The 21,442-nt window shown below is 39.4% G+C and overlaps 1 protein-coding gene across 2 annotated transcripts in view; it reads left to right on the top strand.

Annotated features, from left to right (window-relative positions):
* Window positions 1-21,442, top strand: part of MMP17 (matrix metallopeptidase 17) — a 213,261-nt gene that overhangs the window by 88,790 nt on the left and 103,029 nt on the right. For both annotated transcript variants that reach the window (XM_073676094.1, XM_073676096.1), the window contains exon 2: window positions 21,068-21,200. In XM_073676094.1, coding sequence (XP_073532195.1) covers window positions 21,068-21,200 — 133 coding nt within the window. The remainder of the gene's footprint in view (window positions 1-21,067; window positions 21,201-21,442) is intronic.

Here is a 21,442-nt window from a genome sequence, read left to right as displayed (position 1 = left end):
GGTGTGTATGTACACAGTGATGGTGTTTTAAAGCTACACTATAGAGGTTATTTTCTGTTGTTATTATGTTGTCATGTGACCGCTGCAGCCAATCAGCGACCACGTTACTATTCCGTCAGAGTGGACGTCCTCTCTGATGGAATACTGATTGGCAGCAGCGTTCACATGACCTTTAAAGAATAGCAGCACCAATATTGCAGGAAATGTGCCTCTGCTGAGATGTCGATTGTTTTTTTTTTTTTTATGGGGCACTAAAGTGATTAAGTTGGGGATATCCACTACTGGCCTACCCCTTTCAACTACTCATTAATAAGAATATTAATCTGTATTAGGATTTTAGAGGAAACAATTTTGTGCATGTTTTCTTTGTAGATTTTAATGTAAAGCATTTAGGTGCTTATTTCTGTTCCATACAACTTCTATGACCTAGTAATCATGTCTGAAACATATTAGCGGACCACTGATAGCAAAATGGTAATACATGGGACATGAATAGCTTTACTATTGTGTTTTGCAAATGCTTATGCTTCATTGACATGGCTATATTATCTACCGTGTGAGAGCCATATATTTTATGCCAAAAACAAGATTAAACCTAATCAGAGGAAACAGAGAAACCTTTTACAAAAGAAAGGCAAGGGAATGTTTTCCTGCTTTCATTTGGCAATACATAATTTATGTAGCATTAATACACAAAGGGTGATTAATCAAAGCTACAGTTGAAACCAGAAATTTACATACACTATATAAAAAGACACATATGCATGTTTTTCTCAATATCTTACATGAAATCAGAATAAACCTTTCCCATTTTAGATCAATTAGGATTACCATAATTTTTAATATTTGCCAAATGCCAGAATAATGAGAGAGAGAATGTTTTAAGACATTTTTATTACTGCAAAATCAAAAGTTTACATACATTTCATTAGTATTTGGTACCATTCCCCTTAAACTGAATGACTTGGGTCAAACGCTTGAGATATACTTTCATAAGCTTCTCACAATAGTTGGTGGGAATTTGGGCCCATTCCTCCTGACAAAATTGATGTAACTGATCCAGGTTTGCAGGTCGCCTTGCTCGCACCTGCCTTTTTAGTTTTGCCCATAAATTTTCAATAGGATTGAGATCAGGGCTTTGTGATGGCCACTCCAAAACATTGACTTTGTTATCCATAAGCCACTTTGTTACCATTTTGGCAATATGCTTCGGGTCATTGTCCATTTGGAAGACCCATTTCTACCAAGCTTTAACTTCCTGGCTGATGTCTTGAGATGCTGCTTCAGTATTGCCACATAATCTTCTTTTCTCATGATGCCATCAATTTTGTGAAGTGCACCAGTCCCTCCTGCAGCAAAACAACCTCACAACATGATGCTGCCACCCCTGTGTTTCACAGTTGGGATGGTGTTCTTAGGCTTCCAAGCTTCTCCCTTTTTCCTCCAAACGTAACGATGGTCATTATGCCCAAAAAGTTCAATTTTAATTTTATCAGATCACAGGACATGTCTCTAAAAATTAAAGTCTTTGTTCCTGTGTGCATTTGCAAACATTAATCTGGCTTTTTATGTTTCTTTTGGAGTAATGGCTTCTTCCTGGCAGAGTGACCTTTCAGCCCATGTTGATTCAGTACTCGTTTCACTGTGGTTATTGACACAGTCTTACCAGCTTCCACCATCCTCTTCACAAGGTCTTTTGCTTTTGTCCTTCAGTTGATATTCACATGTCGGACCAAAGCACGTTCATCTCTGAGACACATAACCTGTCTCCATCCTGAGCGGTATGATGTCTAGACATTCCCATCTTGTTTGTACTTGCATATATTTGTTTGTACAGATGAACAAGGCACCTTCAGGTATCTTGAAATTGTACCCAAGGATGAGCCAGACTTGTGCAAGTCCGCAATTCTCTTCCTGATATCTAGACTGATTTCTTTAGACTTTCCCATTATGCTATACAAAGAAGCAGTGTGTTTCAGGTGTGCATTAAAATACATCCACAGGTGTGTATGACATCATCATATGGGCAGTCCAGAATTGTTTAAAGGTATAGTAATCTTCGTGTATGTAAACTTTTGACTTTGCAGTAAGTAATAAAAATGACTTAAAATATTCTCTCTCTCAATATTCTGGCATTTGGCAAATATTAAAAATTATGGTAATCCTAATTGACCTAAAACGGGAAAGCTTTATGAAAAACATGCATATCTGTCTTTTTATATAGTGTATGTAAACTTCTGGTTTCAACTGTATTATGCCAGAAAACTGGCATAAAATGCTTTGAAAAGTACAAAAATTTTTTGCAACATTTGACATTTCCACGCCAGTTTGAAGCAGATTTGCAAAAATGGGCGAACCTGGGGAGGAGCTGTAGCAGAATGGGGTGTGACCACAACTGCCCTGCAAATTCTGTAAAACGTATGGCATTTTTTAAGCCAGAAGTGTGACTGGAGTAGGATTTCTGGCGAGGCACCACGTAGGCGCATGCCACTGAGAAGATGCACTACGCCTTTTAATGAATTCAGCACATCGTATTTCAGTGATCATTTTTTATTAAAATTGGCGTATGAAATGCCAGAGTTAATGAATCAGCCCCTGAATGTTCAAATTCACGTTCTCATATTTAAATGGGTATTTTATGGATGTACTCTTTAAATGGACATGGTTAAGGCACTATAAATTCTTCTAAATGTGATTATACATAATGTATAAGATATATGTGTATATAAGTATAGATATGGTCTGATCGTTCCATAATTACATCATAAAGGAGTGATGTTGTCATTGTGCCTCCATATTGCCTACATGTAATGCTGTTGTTCTCCTACTCCATATAGCGTCAAGGGTTTTTCCCCCCAAAGTAGCAACTCCTGCGTCTATATCCCTGGCGGCACTGCCTGACCTCTTTCCTGTGAAAGTTGAAATACGTACTGATGGATTATCTAACTATGACATTTTCCTTAGTGTATATGTGATTGTACTCCTGAGATAGAAAAATAACATTGTGTGCCCTATTTGAAGAGTACGTTGATGAGAGTGAATATTTTCTGTTTATTTCTGTTGAATCTCTCCATTAAAAAAGTGCAAGAAATACATACATACATTTATTTGATAAAGTAAAACCAAGGTTCCATGACTGGCTTACAATGTTTTGAAGGACACTTTTGTCCTAAGAAGACAGTGATCCAAAGCGTTGTGCATAATTAGCATCACGGGACACTAAGTATGAGTAATGAAAGAATTGGTCAGCTGAGCCTGGAAATGACTGGAAAATCTTGTCACAGATGATTACTATCTTCTCCAAACAGAACAGCAACACAAATGGCTTTATTATGTAAAATAAACAAATGAGAATCAGCAGGGAGTCAGACAATATCTTGGACCCAAGTCTATCATAATTATCCTATAAAAAAGAAGAAGAAAGTTATACACAAACGTTAGGCTCACATCCAGAAGCCTATAAGATAGTGAATATTGTTAATTATACCACAAAATACAAAAATAATCATGAGACTGTAATATCTGTGCCAGCATATATTTCGACTGATAGGCGGCGCCGCACATTTGTGGGTGATGCTTGTCCGCAACAAACCTATTTCATTCCTGGGCTCTGGCAATCCAGTAACTGTTAGTTTGGTTTTCTTCCTCATGAAAGCACTGGGTGGGGCTATTTACTACATAAACCCCTGAGGGCCAGTTCTCTCTGCCAGTCAATGTTTGTGATACCTGGTTTTACCTGTACTTCCTAGATCTGACCCGGCTACCTGACTACCTGCACAGGGGTTAAAGGGTAAAAGCCAGGGCAACCCCAAGATTCTTAGAATTGGAGTAACTTGTGCCAAGCCTGTTTGTGGCAGCCATGCCATTTTGGAGCTGCCAGGTGACCATAAACAGTGCCAGACACACGATACTACAGAGACATTAAAACATTTAAAACCATAGGAAAACAGCCAAATTATGGAAAAAAAGAAGAAACCATATGGTAACCTTAATATTTTATAGTCTCTTTAGTATTGTGTATTATGATTATTTTTTTGGTATAATAAACAATATTCACTATACCTTTTAGGCTTCTAGATGTTCACCCACCTATTTTTCTAATTTGGCACATGGGCAACACCCTGTTTTCAAATTTGATGGTGGTGCCCGTTTTTCTGTAGTTTTAACCATCATAATTATCTGTTTTATATATTGGATTTCCTAATGTTCCTAAACAGACATGTTTAGAATTCTACCCCGGAAATGTTTATTCGCTCTTCGTAACTTTGGAGGTGAAGAAAAGCTCTTCGTAAAGACTGAGAGGAAGTATAGCTTATGGCCGGAAAAAATATTAATGTAGTCTGAACATTCTTGGCGGAAATGAAATCTTTTATGATTTTTAGTTGAAGTTCATCTATTGTTTATTAGCTAGGAGAATTGGAAAGGAGCAAGTAGTTAAATATTTACGGTCAGTCCATCACGGCCTTTAGGTCCCGTTCCACTGCTGGTGCTGGTGCCAGGTTACTCACTTATTCTAGATGTTTATATTCTTAACACGTTTCTTTTTTTTTCTTAGAGACAGTTTCTGGCATTCAGACCCGTGTACTAAAAATATATCTACTTATTTATTATAATTTACTGACCAGCATTGAAGCCTGGCAGCTGTCCTCCCTTGGGAAATCATGGGTGCTGAAGTGCTGTTGGCACATTATTAATATGCCCCACTTGCTCCTCCATAAACTAGTGGTGACTACAGTCGTTCCCATAGGAGCATGGGAGTGCAGTCACTGACAGCACTGCTGCTAGGCAACATCCCAAACATCTTTGGGCTTTACCTATCAAACATGGCACTAAAAAATAAATATCCATTAGGGATTTTGACAGACTCAGTGAAAAATTACACTTGCAAAATCAGGTTTGAAAGATGTAAATCACAATATTAATTAAAGGGGTATTCCCAACTTGGAAATGTATGGCATATCCACAGGCTATGTTATAAAAGTCTAAGATATGAAGATCTCACCTTTGGGACATATGAGATCAGGGGTTTTGATTGATTTGACATGACTGTCAGAGCTAGAAATACCCATTTAAATAGATTATTTACTTTAAGTGCTTGTATTTTAAAGACTTGATGTTAGTAAATGGAAACTTATTGTTTGCCTCAAGCGGCTTAAAGGGTCCATTGTGGTGTAAAAATAGAAAAAAGTATGTTTACCAACCGATTCTCCACCGGTCTTCTTCAGGTGCGGCCCTGGTCTCCGTCAGTCTTCCAGCAAGGACAGAAAATCATGTACGGCAGTGGTGGCAAATGAAGCACTGCAGCCTACAGCAGTCACATGTTTCTATGATCAGAATACATGTACATCCTTTTTTGATTTTTAGACCCCACCTTTATTTTTAATCCCCTCCTATCCTACTGCTGTCAAAGCCAATGGGTTTGTTACAATGTAAAAAATATTCAAATACAGGACACAGGTTTCTAGATCTGCTGATTTTTACCTCATCTGTATAAAAGGGATTCAGCCAAGGTGGGTCTTCAGTCTCTGGACGTAACTGAATGTTTTTCACAGACAGGAAGCAGATATTTTTAAAATGTTTAGAAGCTAAAATCTGAAAGCAATTCTACATCACTGCAAAGTCCCTGGCAGCCCAGCTTCACCCCCTTTTCACCTCCTGACCCAGATGCTCCACTCCTCCCCCTGCCAGGGCCTTTGCATGGATGTAGAATTGTAGTTCTAATGATGACTCATGCAGGAAAAAGAGACTTCCTGTTTCTACATAGAGCTTAGAAGGATTCAGCTAGTCTGTTTTTAATCACGTGATGTCATAGACCTAATGGAAAAGAGAAGAATTAACTGGGTAGCAGGGCAAAATGAGCAATTGTAAGTACACAGTGCTGTATAATATGATGATTGCAATATATTAAGAGGATAAAAACGTTGATCAGAGTGCTGCTTTAAACAAGTGGGAGCCATTAACCGTTATCAAATTAGGTACTGAATTACACTTTTTTGTGCCACGATATCCCCGTGCTATTGAGTAAAGCTAACCTTATTAATTACCTGGTAAATTATCTTTTGTTATCATAGCAGTTTTGCTTTTTTCAGAACTCCTGGCAATGGGTTATTTCTGGTACTGTAAGAATTGGGCTAAGTTGACATACCAGACACAGGCTATTGGCAGGAGTGGCACTGTTTCTGAAAAAAAAAACCTCAAGATTTATTTCTTATACTGACCAATCCCTTTAAATGGCACATATCTGTGTAAGGAAGTCATTTTAGTTAAATATTGCTTGCAAACTTCACCTAATTACTTGGGCTTGATCACTGTTAAGGTTACCCCTGTATCATATAAATCTACATCTGAATTGATTTGACTTTTAAATGAAGCTTTATTGTCAGGCTTTCTTGCTGTCAGTAAGATAAACAGTGTGCTACAGAACTATTTTTCGTTAAACGATTCCCCCGAGATCTGTACAACAGCATTACAGGCTGCTCATTAATCTGTGGTGAAGGGAGAATTATCAGCATTGCTCGGAGAGGATACATGAGTATCTCCAGCACAAGGACGGACCTTTCTTCCAAATTAGTTGCTTTACAGGAACCGCGGTAGCAAACGGTTTTCAGTTATTTAAAGTCGTGTAAATGTTAAATGCCTCCTGAATACAAATATTCCTTGCTGGAAGGCTCGGTTATCTCATTTGCAGGTAGGTTCCATGTGCTAATCCTCTACAGTCCAGTTTGTTTTCAATTATACAAGTCCGATAATGCTGCTCAAATGATCTAGTTTCTAATTTACCATTTAGGAAAAAAGATATGAAATCTGAAGCTGTTATTGATGCAACTGGAGAACCATGTCAGTTCATGAAATCTTTCAGATAATCATATGGTTTAAAGAAAACTTTCTTCAGGGGAAATGATATTACGTCCTAACATATGTAAAACTGAGAATACAAAAAAAGTACTCTGCATTTTTACAAAAACAGCCCCATTCTTGACTTTTGGCATTTGTTTGTATTGCGCTAGTGAATGGAGCAGAGCTGCACAAAACCATCGTTAAGAGTGTTGCTTTGTCTAAAAAAAGAAGACCCATTTTATTTTGGTATCACAAAAATTATAGATCCAGTAATCAAAATACAGGTCAGAGCAGTTGGTCATCTCCCTGTACTGCACATTGTAGAGGCACTGGGATCACTCCTATTTACGGATGTTCCTTCCTCAACTCTAAACCTGGCATACTGCATCCCGAGATATACGGCGCAAGATGGTAGTCTTACATGGAAAAGAAAATGTAAAGATACCTGAATGGAAGCCATCTGTAAGTCAGGGGTCAAACACTGCCTCCCATATTGAAATGTTTAAAGGGAATCTGCCAGTAGGATTTCACACCTAAAACTATTTATATGCGCATGTAGTTCTTTCACAGACAAGTCCAGCAATACCTTTACATGGTGTGGTAGATCGGATCATTCGACTGCACATAGAGGTAGACACAGGAACACTGTCTCTTTAAGTCTTCCAATAGTTTATTAAGAGCACTGCCTAAACCACGGCAATGTTAGCAAAACAAACAAGGCCTTCCCGGCCTAACAGGAAAAAACAAAACGTAATGTATGGCACAGTCCTTCTTGCTACGGGTAACCCCCCGCTTCAGGAACAAACAACCCAGGGTTTAGCTTTCCTTCACATGACAATACTTGTGCCTCCAGGCCCACCCCACACCAAATGCTCTAAAAGGCTGTGAATTTATTCTCTGACCTCCTCCTTTTCTACAGGTGTTTAATCACTCTGGCACTAAACATGGCTGATTAACCCCATTCCTCACTTCGTGTGCTGGTACATTTTCCTATGTTTATATTATTGGAGCTAACAATCTCCCCTCCAGTACTTTGCCAGTGACTTTGTCACAATGGCCAGTCCATTCCTCCATTACTGAGAAATCAGTGTTAGTATTGATATGTAAATGAGGCTGAAGAATTGAATTGTAGAATTGAAGCCTTTGTCACTCCAGCTCTATTCCCCGTCCATTGCCGCCTCCATTGGCAGACAGGAAGTCAGGAGGCTGGAGAGCGGTGCACTTCTGAACACAACATTAACCAATTCCTTTGATGTAATTCAAGAAAAACTAAGGCTGCACACATCTGTACATACAGCGACATAAAAGACACTTACTATAATTGAACCTGCAATTAACCTTGCATGCTATTTTTATTGTCTAAGCAGTAAATTCATGACATCCTGTTTATATTGCCATTTATCTTTCTGATATACAGTACTGTGCAAAAGTTTCAGGTGGGTGTACAAAAATACTGCAAAGTAAGACTGCTTCCAAATATATTAATGTTAATCATTTATTTTATCAATTAATTAAATGTAAACTGAATGAACAAAAAATCATCAAAATCAAATCAATATTTGATGTGTCCGCCATTTGTACTCAAAACAGCATCAAAGCATGAATTCTTCTAGGTACACTTCCACCCAGTTTTTGAACGATCTCGAGAAGGACATTGTTCCAAACATATTTGAGAACTAACCACAGATCTTCTGTGGATGTAGGCTTGCACAAATCTTTCTTTCTCTAAAGGCACATGCAAGCGGCTGTAGTTTCGGTATGAGTGCGATCCGTCAAAACATCAGATCGCACTCAGACCAATATTATTCAGTGAGGCAGTGCACATGTCTAATTTTTTCCTCATACCAAGTGGTCCAAGGAAAAAAATTTCCAGCTTGCATGATTTTCGTCTGATAATCAGATGGCACTCGCCCATTCATTTCTATGGATCCGTGGAAAACATTGGCCCGCACTCAGATGATATTCGATTTTCACAGACAGACTGAATGAATAAGATGGTGAAAATTTTTCTCCATGACAAAATGGGATCACACTAGGATCAGAATCTGGTCCGAGCGTTATTAGCATAATTGGATCATTTTTCTCGGATGGATAACATACAGTTATCTTCACCTGTCTTAAATGTAATCCTATATAGACTCATGTTGTGATCAGGGCTCCATGGGGGCCAAATTATCACTTCCAGGCCTCCTTGTTCTTCTTGCAGATGGTTCTGATTTCAACATCATCAAGTCTGCCTGGGAATACATAAAGAGAAAGAAGGATCTGCACAAGCCAACCATCTGTGGTTAGTTCTTCAAGATGTTTGGATAACCTCCCTGCCAAGTTTCTTCAAAAAATGTGATGCTTTGATGCTATTTTGAAGGCAATGAGTGGTCATACAAAATATTGATTTGATTTCAATTTTTTATTTTTGTTCATTCACTTTGCATTTTCTTAATTTATCAAAATAAACTATTAACACTTCTATTTTCGAAAGTAGTTTAACTTTGCATAATTTTTTAGACACCTACCTAAAACTTTTTTACAGTACTGTATGTGGAGACCTAAAAAACCTGGTCAAAGCAGAATTGCTTGTTGGTGCCCCCTCCTGGCACCAGACACACATGCTGCCGAAAACAATTATGGTAATTGTTTTCTTTTTAAAGAAACTTTACAATGCTGTGTGAACTGCCCAAAATGGAAAAGAAAATGGAATAAGATTTTTGTGTTAAACATAAAATGTTGAAGTTAATTGGAGAGAGAACTTCAGTCTCTTCACTGTCGAGATATAAGCTTTGCTCTACCTCTAATGTCAGATTTATCTCGAGTCCAATTTAGGAACAAAGCTAAAAACAAAAGTCATTCAGACAGTTCTATATTCTGAAAATTGAGTCCAATTGACTAAAACTTTGGATAAGATAATGAACATCTAACTCTCCGGTTCCTAACACTTTCACGTACGCCAAGTGGGGAACTAACTGGAGGCTTCAATTTTAAGCTGAAAAAGAATATTATTATTTTAGTCTGGAAATACTAAACTACTAAATTGATTAACGTTCTCTGCTGTATTTGTCAGTCTGGATCACCATGGAAACTGTCAAAGACCTGTTTATAACCAAGAGTAAATGATAATGGCAACTTCCAATACTCAGACAACAGCAGGAACATTCGAGTCAAGCGGCATAAATACCACTGGAATTTAGTGGAAGGAAACAACTGCATTAAGATCATGAAACAAACGAGAAAAACATCAAAGATGAATAATTTTGATGCAAAAAAAAAACAAACAAGAAATCTGCTCTAATCAGAATAATTCTAATGTAAAACAGAATATAGTTAACAGCAGGGGCCAGTCACAAGGGTTACATTTGACATTTCTCTAAGTAACTCAGTGAGCAATTGCCTTGCTGTGAAATTAGAAAATGACGAGAAAAATTGGTATGAGTTAAATGAAACAAAGCTAGTGATTAGAAGAACAATTATATCAAGGTGAAAGTGAGCGAGAAGGAAAAGGACAGCTTACTTCTCACTGGAAATGATATATTTGAAACTAAATTCTATATGAAAAGAAAAAAAAAAAGAAGATGTTCCGGAAATGAAATGATAATGAAAATGGAGGAGACAGACACTGATGAATATTCTATCATCCAGGACAAGATTCAGTTGTGTGCTTCTTCCCCACAAAGTAATGCTTATACGTTCTAGCATGGTCATGTATATCATGTATTCCAGAAACCTAATAAGAATTACCTTTCGAATCTGTTGTACTACAACCTGATGGCGGTCTCATTCTCCTCCACCAAATAGAGTGCCGTCTTCTGGCGACATCCTTGTCCTGAAACGTTATTACCAAGACCTTGTTGAGAAGATAGACGCATTTTAGCATTCATTTTAGGTCCACAAGTCCAGGTCTTGTTGCATCGCGCTAAATTAAGGCTGCACTCACACATCTATATGACACGTCCTAATGCTGTCTGTTTTTTTCTTGGACAGCACTCATACCCATAGAGTTTCATTGATCCATTCGCACCACTGCAGTGTTTTTTTAATTGCTGCGCTGGAGTGGTGCTACTAATGTAAGGCCCCTGCCCCTAGTCTTATACTTACCGACTTCTGCTGTTATCCACGTCGCTCTGATCGGTCTCCAGCAATTTGTTACCTGACGGATTGCTTCAATGTTTGCTGGAGTGAGCCAGAGGTCACTTTTAAAGGAAAGTCTATGAGAGCCTTGTTGTGGCTTTTATAGACTTACATTGAGTGATTGTGACCTTTACCTCTGACTTGCGGACAATCTGAAGTTGCAGTCACAAGATGGAGGCATGGGACTGGAGCTGGAAAAGCTGAAGATGAGTGGTGAGTATGATAGTAGGTGCAGAGATTTTATGTTAGTAGCACCTCCAATGTTAAAGTGGTGCTTTAAGAATGAATCCATGTCTTCAGTCTGTGAGACTCAAAATATGTCCAGCACTCATCCGTTTTGGAGATCAGACTCAGCTATTAAAGTCTATGGGGGTCCATGTAAAATGGATGAAACACTGAAGTTGTATCAAGTACTTCGAGTTGTATCTGAGTTTCATCCGTTTTTAACTGGTCTCTTGCTAAGAGTCAGTGACTTAAAGAAGTTCAATCTACCTGCTTCAGTGGAAAAAAAAGGATGAGAAAAAACGGATGCAACTAGGATGACACCTAAGAAAAAAATTGGTCAGTTTCTATCAGATCGTAACAGAGGGAAGTATGAATGTGGCCTAAGGCTATGTGCCCACGATGCAGAAATGCTCAAGATTTTTTCCTGAGCGTTTCTGCATCTCCCTGGCAGAAAAAACGCATGCGGATTGTACATGTGGATTGTACATGCGTTTTTCCTGCCAGGGACATGCGGATGTGAAGCGTTCTTCACATGCATTTCTGCATGCGGGTTGACAAGAGCTTTCCAAGCGATTTTAGCATCACTTGGAAAGTGCTTGTCAACTTGGTCACACTATATAAATCCATGCAAACGGCATGGATTTATATAGTGTGACCTTAAAGAATGTTTAAAAATAAATCTATACTTACCTTCCGATGGCCCCCGCAGTCTTGCTTCGCTCTGTCCTGCCTTGCCGGCAGCTCGCGGTACACTACACTGAAGGTCCTGCCGTCACATGACTATGACGTCAGCGCAGGTCCTTCAGTCCATCGCTAGCTGCCGGCAAGGGAGGACGAGCGCAGCGGGGGCCAACAGAAGGTAAATATATTTATTTTTTATTTCATTCTTTTTTTCAAAGGTTCTATGGTACCCAGGTCGGAGGAGAGTCTTCTCTCCTCCAGACCCGGGTACCATCCGCACATTGAAACGCATGGAATGCGCATCTACAGATGCAGTGATGCGTAATCCATGCGGTTCAATGCAAATCAATGGTGGCGAAAACGCAGCGCTTCCACAAAATAATTGGTAGTGCTGCGTTTTTTTCCGTACTGATAACCCGCAGCGGAAATTTCCGCAGCATGTGCACAGCACATGCGGATTATCATTGGGGAACATGGCAGGCCTTCTACAATGTATTTTTTAAGCGTTTCTGCAGCGTTTTTGCCGCTGTGGAAACGCTTAAACGCATCGTGGGCACACAGCCTAACAGCATTTTTGATTGCTGCAATGCTGTCAGTTAAGGTCACAAAGTCATTAGTTAGGCTAGGATTTGCAGCCAAAATGATCAAATACTCCTACTTTACAAGACTGGGAACAATGTCTAAATGTTGGGCCTTGAAGGGTAAGGTCCCTCTATCCCACAGGAGGAGACCACTGTTGCAAACTGTGGCCCCTTTTATAGATCTTTTATTGGGGCTCAGAATTTTCTACTTCTGCCCTAAGGTCATCCTCACATGTTACTGTGAATGTAGCAAGTGGAAAGCCCCAACTAATAAAGGAAAGAAACCTATTCCATAGATAGAGACGTTATTACTACTGCAATGGGCAAATCATGTGCTGACCTCTGGAAGTTAGGGATATATTACAAGTGTAGTATTACAGTAAATTTAAGAAATGTTTCAAATGGACATAACATTATGCTGAAGATGGATTTAGTGTGTTCTAGATTGCAAAGTGGTTAGGTAAAAATATGGGTCATTAGATTCTTATTCGCCATCAAATGCAATGTTCCTGTGAGATGCGTTGGCAATTGGTTGTGCATCAGTCCGTTCACCAGAGCCCTTTGAATCAAACATATTATGCAAATGTGAAAACCATTGTGATGTATAATACTTAGCATTCCGTTTATTCCAGGAGTCGGCTGCGCAGAGACGTCTCAGGATAGAATAGCTGCTTTAAATTGTATATTTTCTAAGCTCATGTATTTTTTATTTTTTACTATGTAACTATAGAAAATACATCTAGATTCTTAAAATGAGTTGACCCATCAGCCATTCTGCTTTGTGGGTTTTCAGTTCTTCCTTTCACTCTATAGTTCTTCAAATACTTTCATCTAAATGGACTTTCATCAACTAAATGGACATAAAACGAACATGTCATTCCTCTGGATTAAGTCCCAGAGTCAAACTATGTGCTCACATCTTACATAAGTATGTTATTTCAGATGTGACATGACAGGTATGAGTTAAAGGCGATGCTATTCTATACAGTGTTTGATTTTCTTTGTATATTGGAAACTCCATGCTCAGACCTGTCATGAAAAATAAAGGAAAATGGCTGCCCTGAATCCTGGAAGTCCTGTTTTAGGGCAGGTCTGAGTGTTTACCGCAGATGACTGCCGGCCAAACGATGGGTCGGGTGATCGTTTGACTGACAGCTGTATCGGCTGTTTCTCCTATTCACAAGAGCACTCACTCGACCGAGCACTCCGGTGTTCTCTAGAAGAGAGACACTGATAGACATCTCTGTTGGCATCTTATTTAAAGGAGAACAAAGGATTAGTAGTCCAAAATTAGACATGTAAGTTCTTTATCTCCATCGACAATCATCTGTCTGTCTGAGGCCTCGATACACACTAGACTGTCAGACTAACCCATCGATATTTGTAGGTTCACCCCAATGTGTATAGGGGACTTTATACTTGACCCAAGCAGCATTATATCTAAATCAGAAGCAGCTCCCGTATCTGATGAGAAGAGAAACATCTTCTCAAGACAAATTACTCTTAATCAGGAGGGCAGTGGTTCAGGAGGATCTTATGTTTTACATTATTGTATAAGGTGTATACTGTACTATATACAATGTAAATAGTATTCAGCAAAGAGCCGCTAATTAGCATTTTAAGACTTTAGAGAAAAAATACCTGGAAATGACTGGATTACTTCATCCAATTCATATGTACCAACACAGAAAACACTGCATGTGCCAGCATAGTTGTGCCAACTCTCTGCAGCAATATGGTCACATTTCCAAGTCCAAGATTTTCTGTCATTGAGAATGTGTAAATCTCACTTACGTTAATCCATCAGTTGTTTGCTAATTAAATGTGATTCAAGATGGACCTTCAGCAGATGACCTTATTTTTGTACAACTGAGCAAGTGAGATCCAGGATATTTATATGGAAGCCTAGAAATTGTATCTAATACACAGGATATTGAGTAAGGTTGAAGAGTGCTGTCTAAATACTGTGGCTTTCTGCCTCCAATGCATCTATAGCAGGGGTGTCAAACTCAAAACACACAGAGGGCCAAAATTAAAAACTTGGACAAAGTCACTGGCAAACCAGTATACAGTATAATGTAATGGGCCCCACAAAGTCCTCCATACAGAATAATGGGCCCCACATAGTCCTCCATATAGAATAATGGGCCCCACATAGTCCTCCATACAGAATAATGGGCCCCACATAGTCCTGCATATAGAATAATGGGCCCCACATAGTCCTCCATAGAGAATAATGGCCTCACATAGTCCTCCATACAGTATTATGGGCACCACATAGTTCTCCATACAGAATAATGGCCCCACATAGTTTTCCATATAGCATTATAGGCCCCAATTAGTACTCCATACAGAATAATTGCCCCACATAGTCCTCCATACAGTATAATGGGGCCCATATATTCCTTCATGAAGTATTATGGGCACCACATAGTTCTCCATACAGAATAATGGCCCTACATAATTTTCCATACAGTATTATGGGCCCCACATAGTCCTCCATACAGAATAATGGCCCCACATAGTCCTCCATACAGAATAATGGGCCCCACATAGTCTTCCATACAGTATTATGGGCACCACATAGTCCTCCATACAGAATAATGGGCCCCACATAGTCCTCCATACAGTATTATGGGCACCACATAGTCCTCCATACAGAATAATGGCCCCACATAGTCCTCCATACAGAATAATGGGGCCCATATAGTCTTCCATACAGTATAATGGCCCCACATAGTCCTCCATACAGTATTATGGACCCCACATAGTCCTCCATACAGAATAATGGCCCCACATAGTCCTCCATACAGAAAAATGGGCCCACATAGTCCTCCATACAGAATAATGGGTCCCATATAGTCCTCCATACAGAATAATGGCCCCCCATAGTCCTCCATACAGTATTATGGACCCCACATAGTCATCCATACAGAATAATGGTCCCAAATAGTCCTCCATAGAGAATAATGGGCCCCACATAGTCCTCCATACAGAATAATGGCCCCACATAGTCCTCCATACAGAATAATGGCCCCCACATAGTCCTCCATACAGAATAATGGGTCCCATATAGTCCTCAATACAGTATAATGGTCCCACATAGTCCTCCATACAGTATTATGGACCCCACATAGTCATCCATACAGAATAATGGCCCCAAATAGTCCCCCATACAGAAAAATGGGCCCCACATAGTCCTCCATGCAGAATAATGGACCCACATAGGTGTTGTGGTTCTGGTGTCACGGGCCAAATAAAACCAGACTGCGGGCCAGATTTGCCCACGGGCCGGAGTTTGACATGTATGACTTATACAATCAAAGAGGTGATGGTTGCTTTCCTAGCCAGTCTTTTTATTTGGCAGTGTGTGGCTGACAAATAATTACAGACAAGAAACCATTTGAAGCTTCTGGACAATATTGGCACAATTTCTGGAAAAAAAAAAGCAACCATATTTTTCCATTCTCATAAAACCCATATAAAATGATTTAGGATCATGTTAATAAATGTATAAAAAGCCATTCATTTGACTCCTATAGAATTGCGTCTAATGCCCAGATATACAGGGTGTGAGCACCATATACAACGTGTACCAGGTCAATGCCTTTGGATTATATTTTTTTAGAATACGCATTCAACATTTCTCTTTGTGTTGACAATAAAGCGGGAGTGCGGATGCTGTCTGCATTATTTTAAGTCTGAAATCTGTCAAAATAAATCATTTTGAATGGGAAGAATCTTTGGTCGAGTCGATGGAAGGACAGTCACTAGTGAATAAAGAGAACATGATATTTTATGTGAGATGAAAGATTATTCAAAAGCTTTCTGTAATACAAATTTATGGTGAATTTAATAAGGAAAGGATAGAATCAAAGAACCTCCAGGGATTGCAGTGACCCCCATGTCAGATGTGCTAAAAATAAATCTGAAGTTTGGGGTCTAACTGTAAGAACATGAAATCTTCATCTGCCTGGTTATAATAAACTGGCATTACATAGTAGGCATCTGCCGTGTGCCAACATCTGACTTCACCAGATTCAGTTATTAACATTGTAGCTGTCTTACATAGCCAATGACAGTTCTTCCTTCATGGTTAGAATCACGCCTGTCATCTTAAAGAGAACCTGTCATCAGATTCTTGCTGCCAGAGCCATGGGCAACATGAATCAGGCACTGGCTGTGCGTGTAGTAGATACCCTGTACCAGTTCGGCTGACTAGTCCGAAGAAGATCCCCAACCAACTTCTCTACACCCGGCTTCAGTTGACTGACAGTTCTCGCCCTATATATATTTGTATGTATATAGAGAGGGGCCTGTCATTCAAAGGGATTAGGGCGGATCTGCCTCAGACTAGTCAGCTGAGAAACAGTCTCTGTCCCCATTTTCAAAGTATGTCTTCTCTGATTCGCTGCAGAGTGTTCAGAGGAAAACATGCTGCACTCACACAGCCAGTGTCTGATTCATCCTTTCTATGTTTCGGGCAGCATGACTCTAATGACAGGTTCCCTTTAATGTTTCCTTTCTCTTTCCGAACCTGCTTCACGGCATCTACATTACACTTACCATGTCCTCCTCCAGGGTATCTACATGACTTACTGACTCCTCCTCTACTCAGTTGCATGTAACTCATGAAAAAAAATCCCCATAAACTCTCATGTATGACTGACGTGATTATAATGTGATGCTTATCGCATATTTATTTCAATAATTAAGCAGAATAGGTAATAAAATCCCATCATGTCACATCAGCCCCAGAAGAAATTGCCTAGGGCATCATTTGTGGAAGGGGCTCAATTAATGTATAAAAAAAGTAAAAAATGCCTATAGTGTCAATGTATAACCAACAGAGGACTATCAGTTGTACAAGCAACTGATAGTGCTGTAATTCCCCAGGTCTGATGAGTGCCTCCCTGTAATGCAGGTAAATGGACAATTGTCTACTCCACGGCTTTCATACTAGACAACTTTTATTGTATATGACTGGAAGGGCTCAAGATTTACTCAACATCAGTACTACCCGCCAGCTTCCTTTTAATGGGCCCCTCTTATCTACCAAGAATAGTTGTTGACACCAGACATTTGGTTGATAAGGGTAAGAAACACTTAGAACTTACCCTAAATTTACGGGAAAGCATGTGGAGCAAAACTTCATATTGTCCACTAAAAAGTGCATCGGCATTTCCTATCTTTACATAGGATCATCCACCTGAGCCCCTAAATTTATACCCTTAAAGATGCAAAACTTTCATATACTCTGAAGACATTCAACCTCATTACATTTAAGACACTATCCCCTCCTGTTTTGCTTGTTTAAATCCCCATCAAGCCACCTTACTCCATGATATCTGAGCCATGCTTCGTGACAATCATCCTTCTGGTTCATATAAAACTAGGAAACTGTTAATACCTTTAAATGGAATCTGTTTCCAAACTTTTGCTGCTCCATCTGAGAGCACCATAATGTAGGGGTAGAGACCCTGATTCCAGCGATGTATCACTTACAGGGCTGCTTTCTGCAGTTTTGATAAAATCACTGTTTTCTCTGCTGCAGATCTAGCAGTGCTCTGAATGCTGAGCTCTGTACAATCCCACCCACATCACTGATTGACAGATTTCAGTGTACACTGTGCATAGGCAGAAAGCTGCCAATCAGTGGTGGGCGTGTGGTTATATCAAGCTCATGATTATGGAGGATTACATGGCAGAAGGTTTATTAGTCCTCTAGTGATAATCAACTGGGATCTGACGTCACAGGCACGGATGTGTCTACAAATTATTGTTGTCTCATCAGTATTAATGTGAATCAATGTTATGTTCTGTATTTGCAGCCTGACAGGACAATTTACATTTCATTGTGAATTTTCCAGGAGTCATAATAGACAGGTTATAACAAATTAACAAATGTATATTAGACAGCGTAATGGAAAGCTATTAAATAGATTTAATAGCACCTTTTAGTCTGGCTAAAGTAAAAGGGTAACACGATAGCGACAGATTAATGATTTATTGTAACGTGTAGAAATGCTGGACTAATGCTGATGAATGCTCCCATGTGGTAGTATTAAAGATATTTTATATTGTAAAAGTGGAATATGGTTAAACAACCATGTCCAAGGTGGTAGATGCTCACTTACGACAATACGTGCGATGCATTACTTATTTACAAGCATTCCCTACACATACATTATGCAGTCCCTTGGAACAGCTGAGCAGCGGGGGCACAAAGGGTCAGACCCCCACTGATCTAATATTGATGGCCTATACTAAGGCTAGGTTGTCAGTTTCAATGAACTAAAAAAAATTCCTATACTTTATTCACGCTGCAGTTACCAGTAAATACATTTAATTTAGCAGACACAAAAAAAGCGGTTATGAATACTTGTTACACATGATTTTCTGCAATCTGTTCAGTGTAACTTATTGGTCATTATAGAATACACCAATATTGGATATACCGTATGTCCAGAGACTGATATATGATCAAACTTTGCTTAAATAAATGTAAAATAGTTTGGGAATTGGAGTAATTATTGTTGTGTGTTTTGTTAGTAGCGTACAGAAGAAGATATTATCTCAAGAATTGCTCTTGTATTTTCAGTAAATCAACATATAGTATTTTCCTGGTCTGGTTGTAAAATCCTCATTGACTAAAATTCCATCTCTCCAATCATCTCACTGATCCCTTCTGTACCATATTAACAGGTCCACTGAAAGCGCAGACCATAAAGAATATTCACCCCTGGACAAGTTAGTGTGAATCATTTCCATTCATGTTCTGTTATTATATTTAGTGATCTCCTCAGCTTCTATGGCACCTTTTTATATGAACCAGTCACCAGGTTTCCCTATACAAGCTGTACCCACCGCCTTTCTAGAATAATATTCCTGCAACCTCTTCATAAGATGCCAGATGCCCATGCATACCCAAAAAATGCCTTTTATAATTGTTCCTCTGCCTATGCTAATCGACGTCTCCAGATTCTGCTATGCCTCCTCATTGACAGGATTTTAAAAGGAACCTGTCATCAGATTTTCCATATATAAACTCTGTCCACCACCTTTCAGATGTCTAGGATTGTATTCCTGCAAACTCTTTATAAGATCACTGCTCCCACAAAAAAATGTGTTTTGTAATTGTTCCTCTCCATATCGGCTCTGAGCAGTGCGATGGGCATCACCACCTCCTCTGTCCCCGCAATTACCATCTGTCAAGCCTTGACTGACATTGCTGACATCCACGCAACCTGTTGCACCTGAGTAGATCTCCTCCCCTACTGTGCAGAGACAGCAGTTGAATGGACTCTAGATGGCATAGGAGACATCAGTCACATCAATCAAGGCTGGAGAGACAGTGATGGTGGGGACAGAGGAGGCGCTGAGCACAGTCTGGAGACGCCCATCGGACTACACCTGTCTACAAATAATGTCCTATGAGGAACGGTTAGAGGATTTGGGAATGTTTAGATTGCAAAAGAGAAGACTGAGAGGAGACTTAATAGCTGTCTACAAATATGTCAAGGGCTGTCACATTGTAGAAGGATCAGCTTTATTCTCATTTGCACAAAGAAAGACTAGAAGCAATGGGATGAAACTGAATGGGAGAAAATACAGTTTAGATATCAGAAAAAACTTTTTGATGGTGAGGGTGGACGAGTGGAACAGGCTGCCACGAGAGGTGGTGAGTTCTTCTTCAATGGAAGTCTTCAGAAGCTGGACAGATATCTGTCTGAGATGGTTTAGTGAATCCTGCATTGAGCGGGGGGTTGGACACGATGACCCTGGAGGTCCCTCCAGCTCTAACATTCTATGATTCTACTCAGTTCCAATTAGCATATGGAGAGGAATAATTATAATTGGCACCTTCTTAGGAAAGCTGTGAGCTTATGAAGATGTTGTGAGAATACTAATCCAAACATCTAAAGTGCCAGATACGGTTTATTAATGGAAAATCTGGTAACAGGTTAACTTTAAAATCCAGTCAATGAAGCTACTGTTAGTGCCTAAGATGTCAGTGGTACGTAGCTGTGGCTCTATCGAAGTGAGACCCATGACCGTAGCAAAATGAAAATATGCTATGAGGAGGTGAAGACTCGAAATCTGATTTTCCAAATCTACCCTTCTTGGTTCCATCAGTAGAGTCTAGGTTCCACTTATGGTGCTTATTAGCCTGCATTCTGTCAATGGAGATAGGAAACAGCAGCTCCTTCCATCACTTCCGTGACATACTACAGACACCAAAAATCTAATTCGGTTAACTCTGCTGGGAAGAGCGACTGTGGGGAATTGGATTTTCCCGCACGTGCTCTTTCCTTCTACCCAAATGACTTCACTGATAAAGGAAACAATTAGTTTATAGATAGAGGAGAACATAGCTGTAAATGCAGTTTGTTAATGTTGAATCTTTGACTTAAATTCCAGATATTATTTTATTTGTCCTTTTTTGAGTAGTATTTCTCAGTGCATTGCTTAACTCCGGGGCAAGTCTCATAACTAGACACATATATTCTGTGTAATGTGGACAGAATTTATAAGAAATATTTATTTTTCATCTGCTTATGCAATGATTGTTGGTTGTGATAGCCTATTAATGTTTTCTCTTTGTTATGCATTATTTACAGGACTGGTTGACTAGATATGGCTACTTGCCTCCATCAGATCCAGTTACAGGACAGTTGCAGACACAGGAGGAGTTGTCGAAAGCAATAAAGGCAATGCAAGAGTTTGGTGGACTAAAGCCTACTGGAATACTAGGTGAGATTAGTCTGTGCAAATATTAGTCCACAGACGATGTCTCCATACATAGGGAACTGTCACTTTGTTTCTAAATTGTGTTCTGTATGGTTACAATGCATTAGAAATTGATCCATCTCCCATGAAGAACAGGCATTATTACATCGGGTCTTATACTCTTGATTGCCGGCTCACAGCATTACTTGAGGTGATTTGTCCTCTACTGGTACAGCATGGCCTTCAGGTGTCATCATAAAGATAAA

This window comes from Phyllobates terribilis, unplaced genomic scaffold, assembly GCF_046119375.1.
Source record: "Phyllobates terribilis strain yellow unplaced genomic scaffold, ASM4611937v1 Scaffold_1__5_contigs__length_1240528914, whole genome shotgun sequence".
Lineage (NCBI taxonomy): Eukaryota > Metazoa > Chordata > Amphibia > Anura > Dendrobatidae > Phyllobates > Phyllobates terribilis.
The sequence above is the reverse complement of the archived record's forward strand: the minus strand, read 5'-3'. Positions and strand labels throughout refer to the sequence as shown.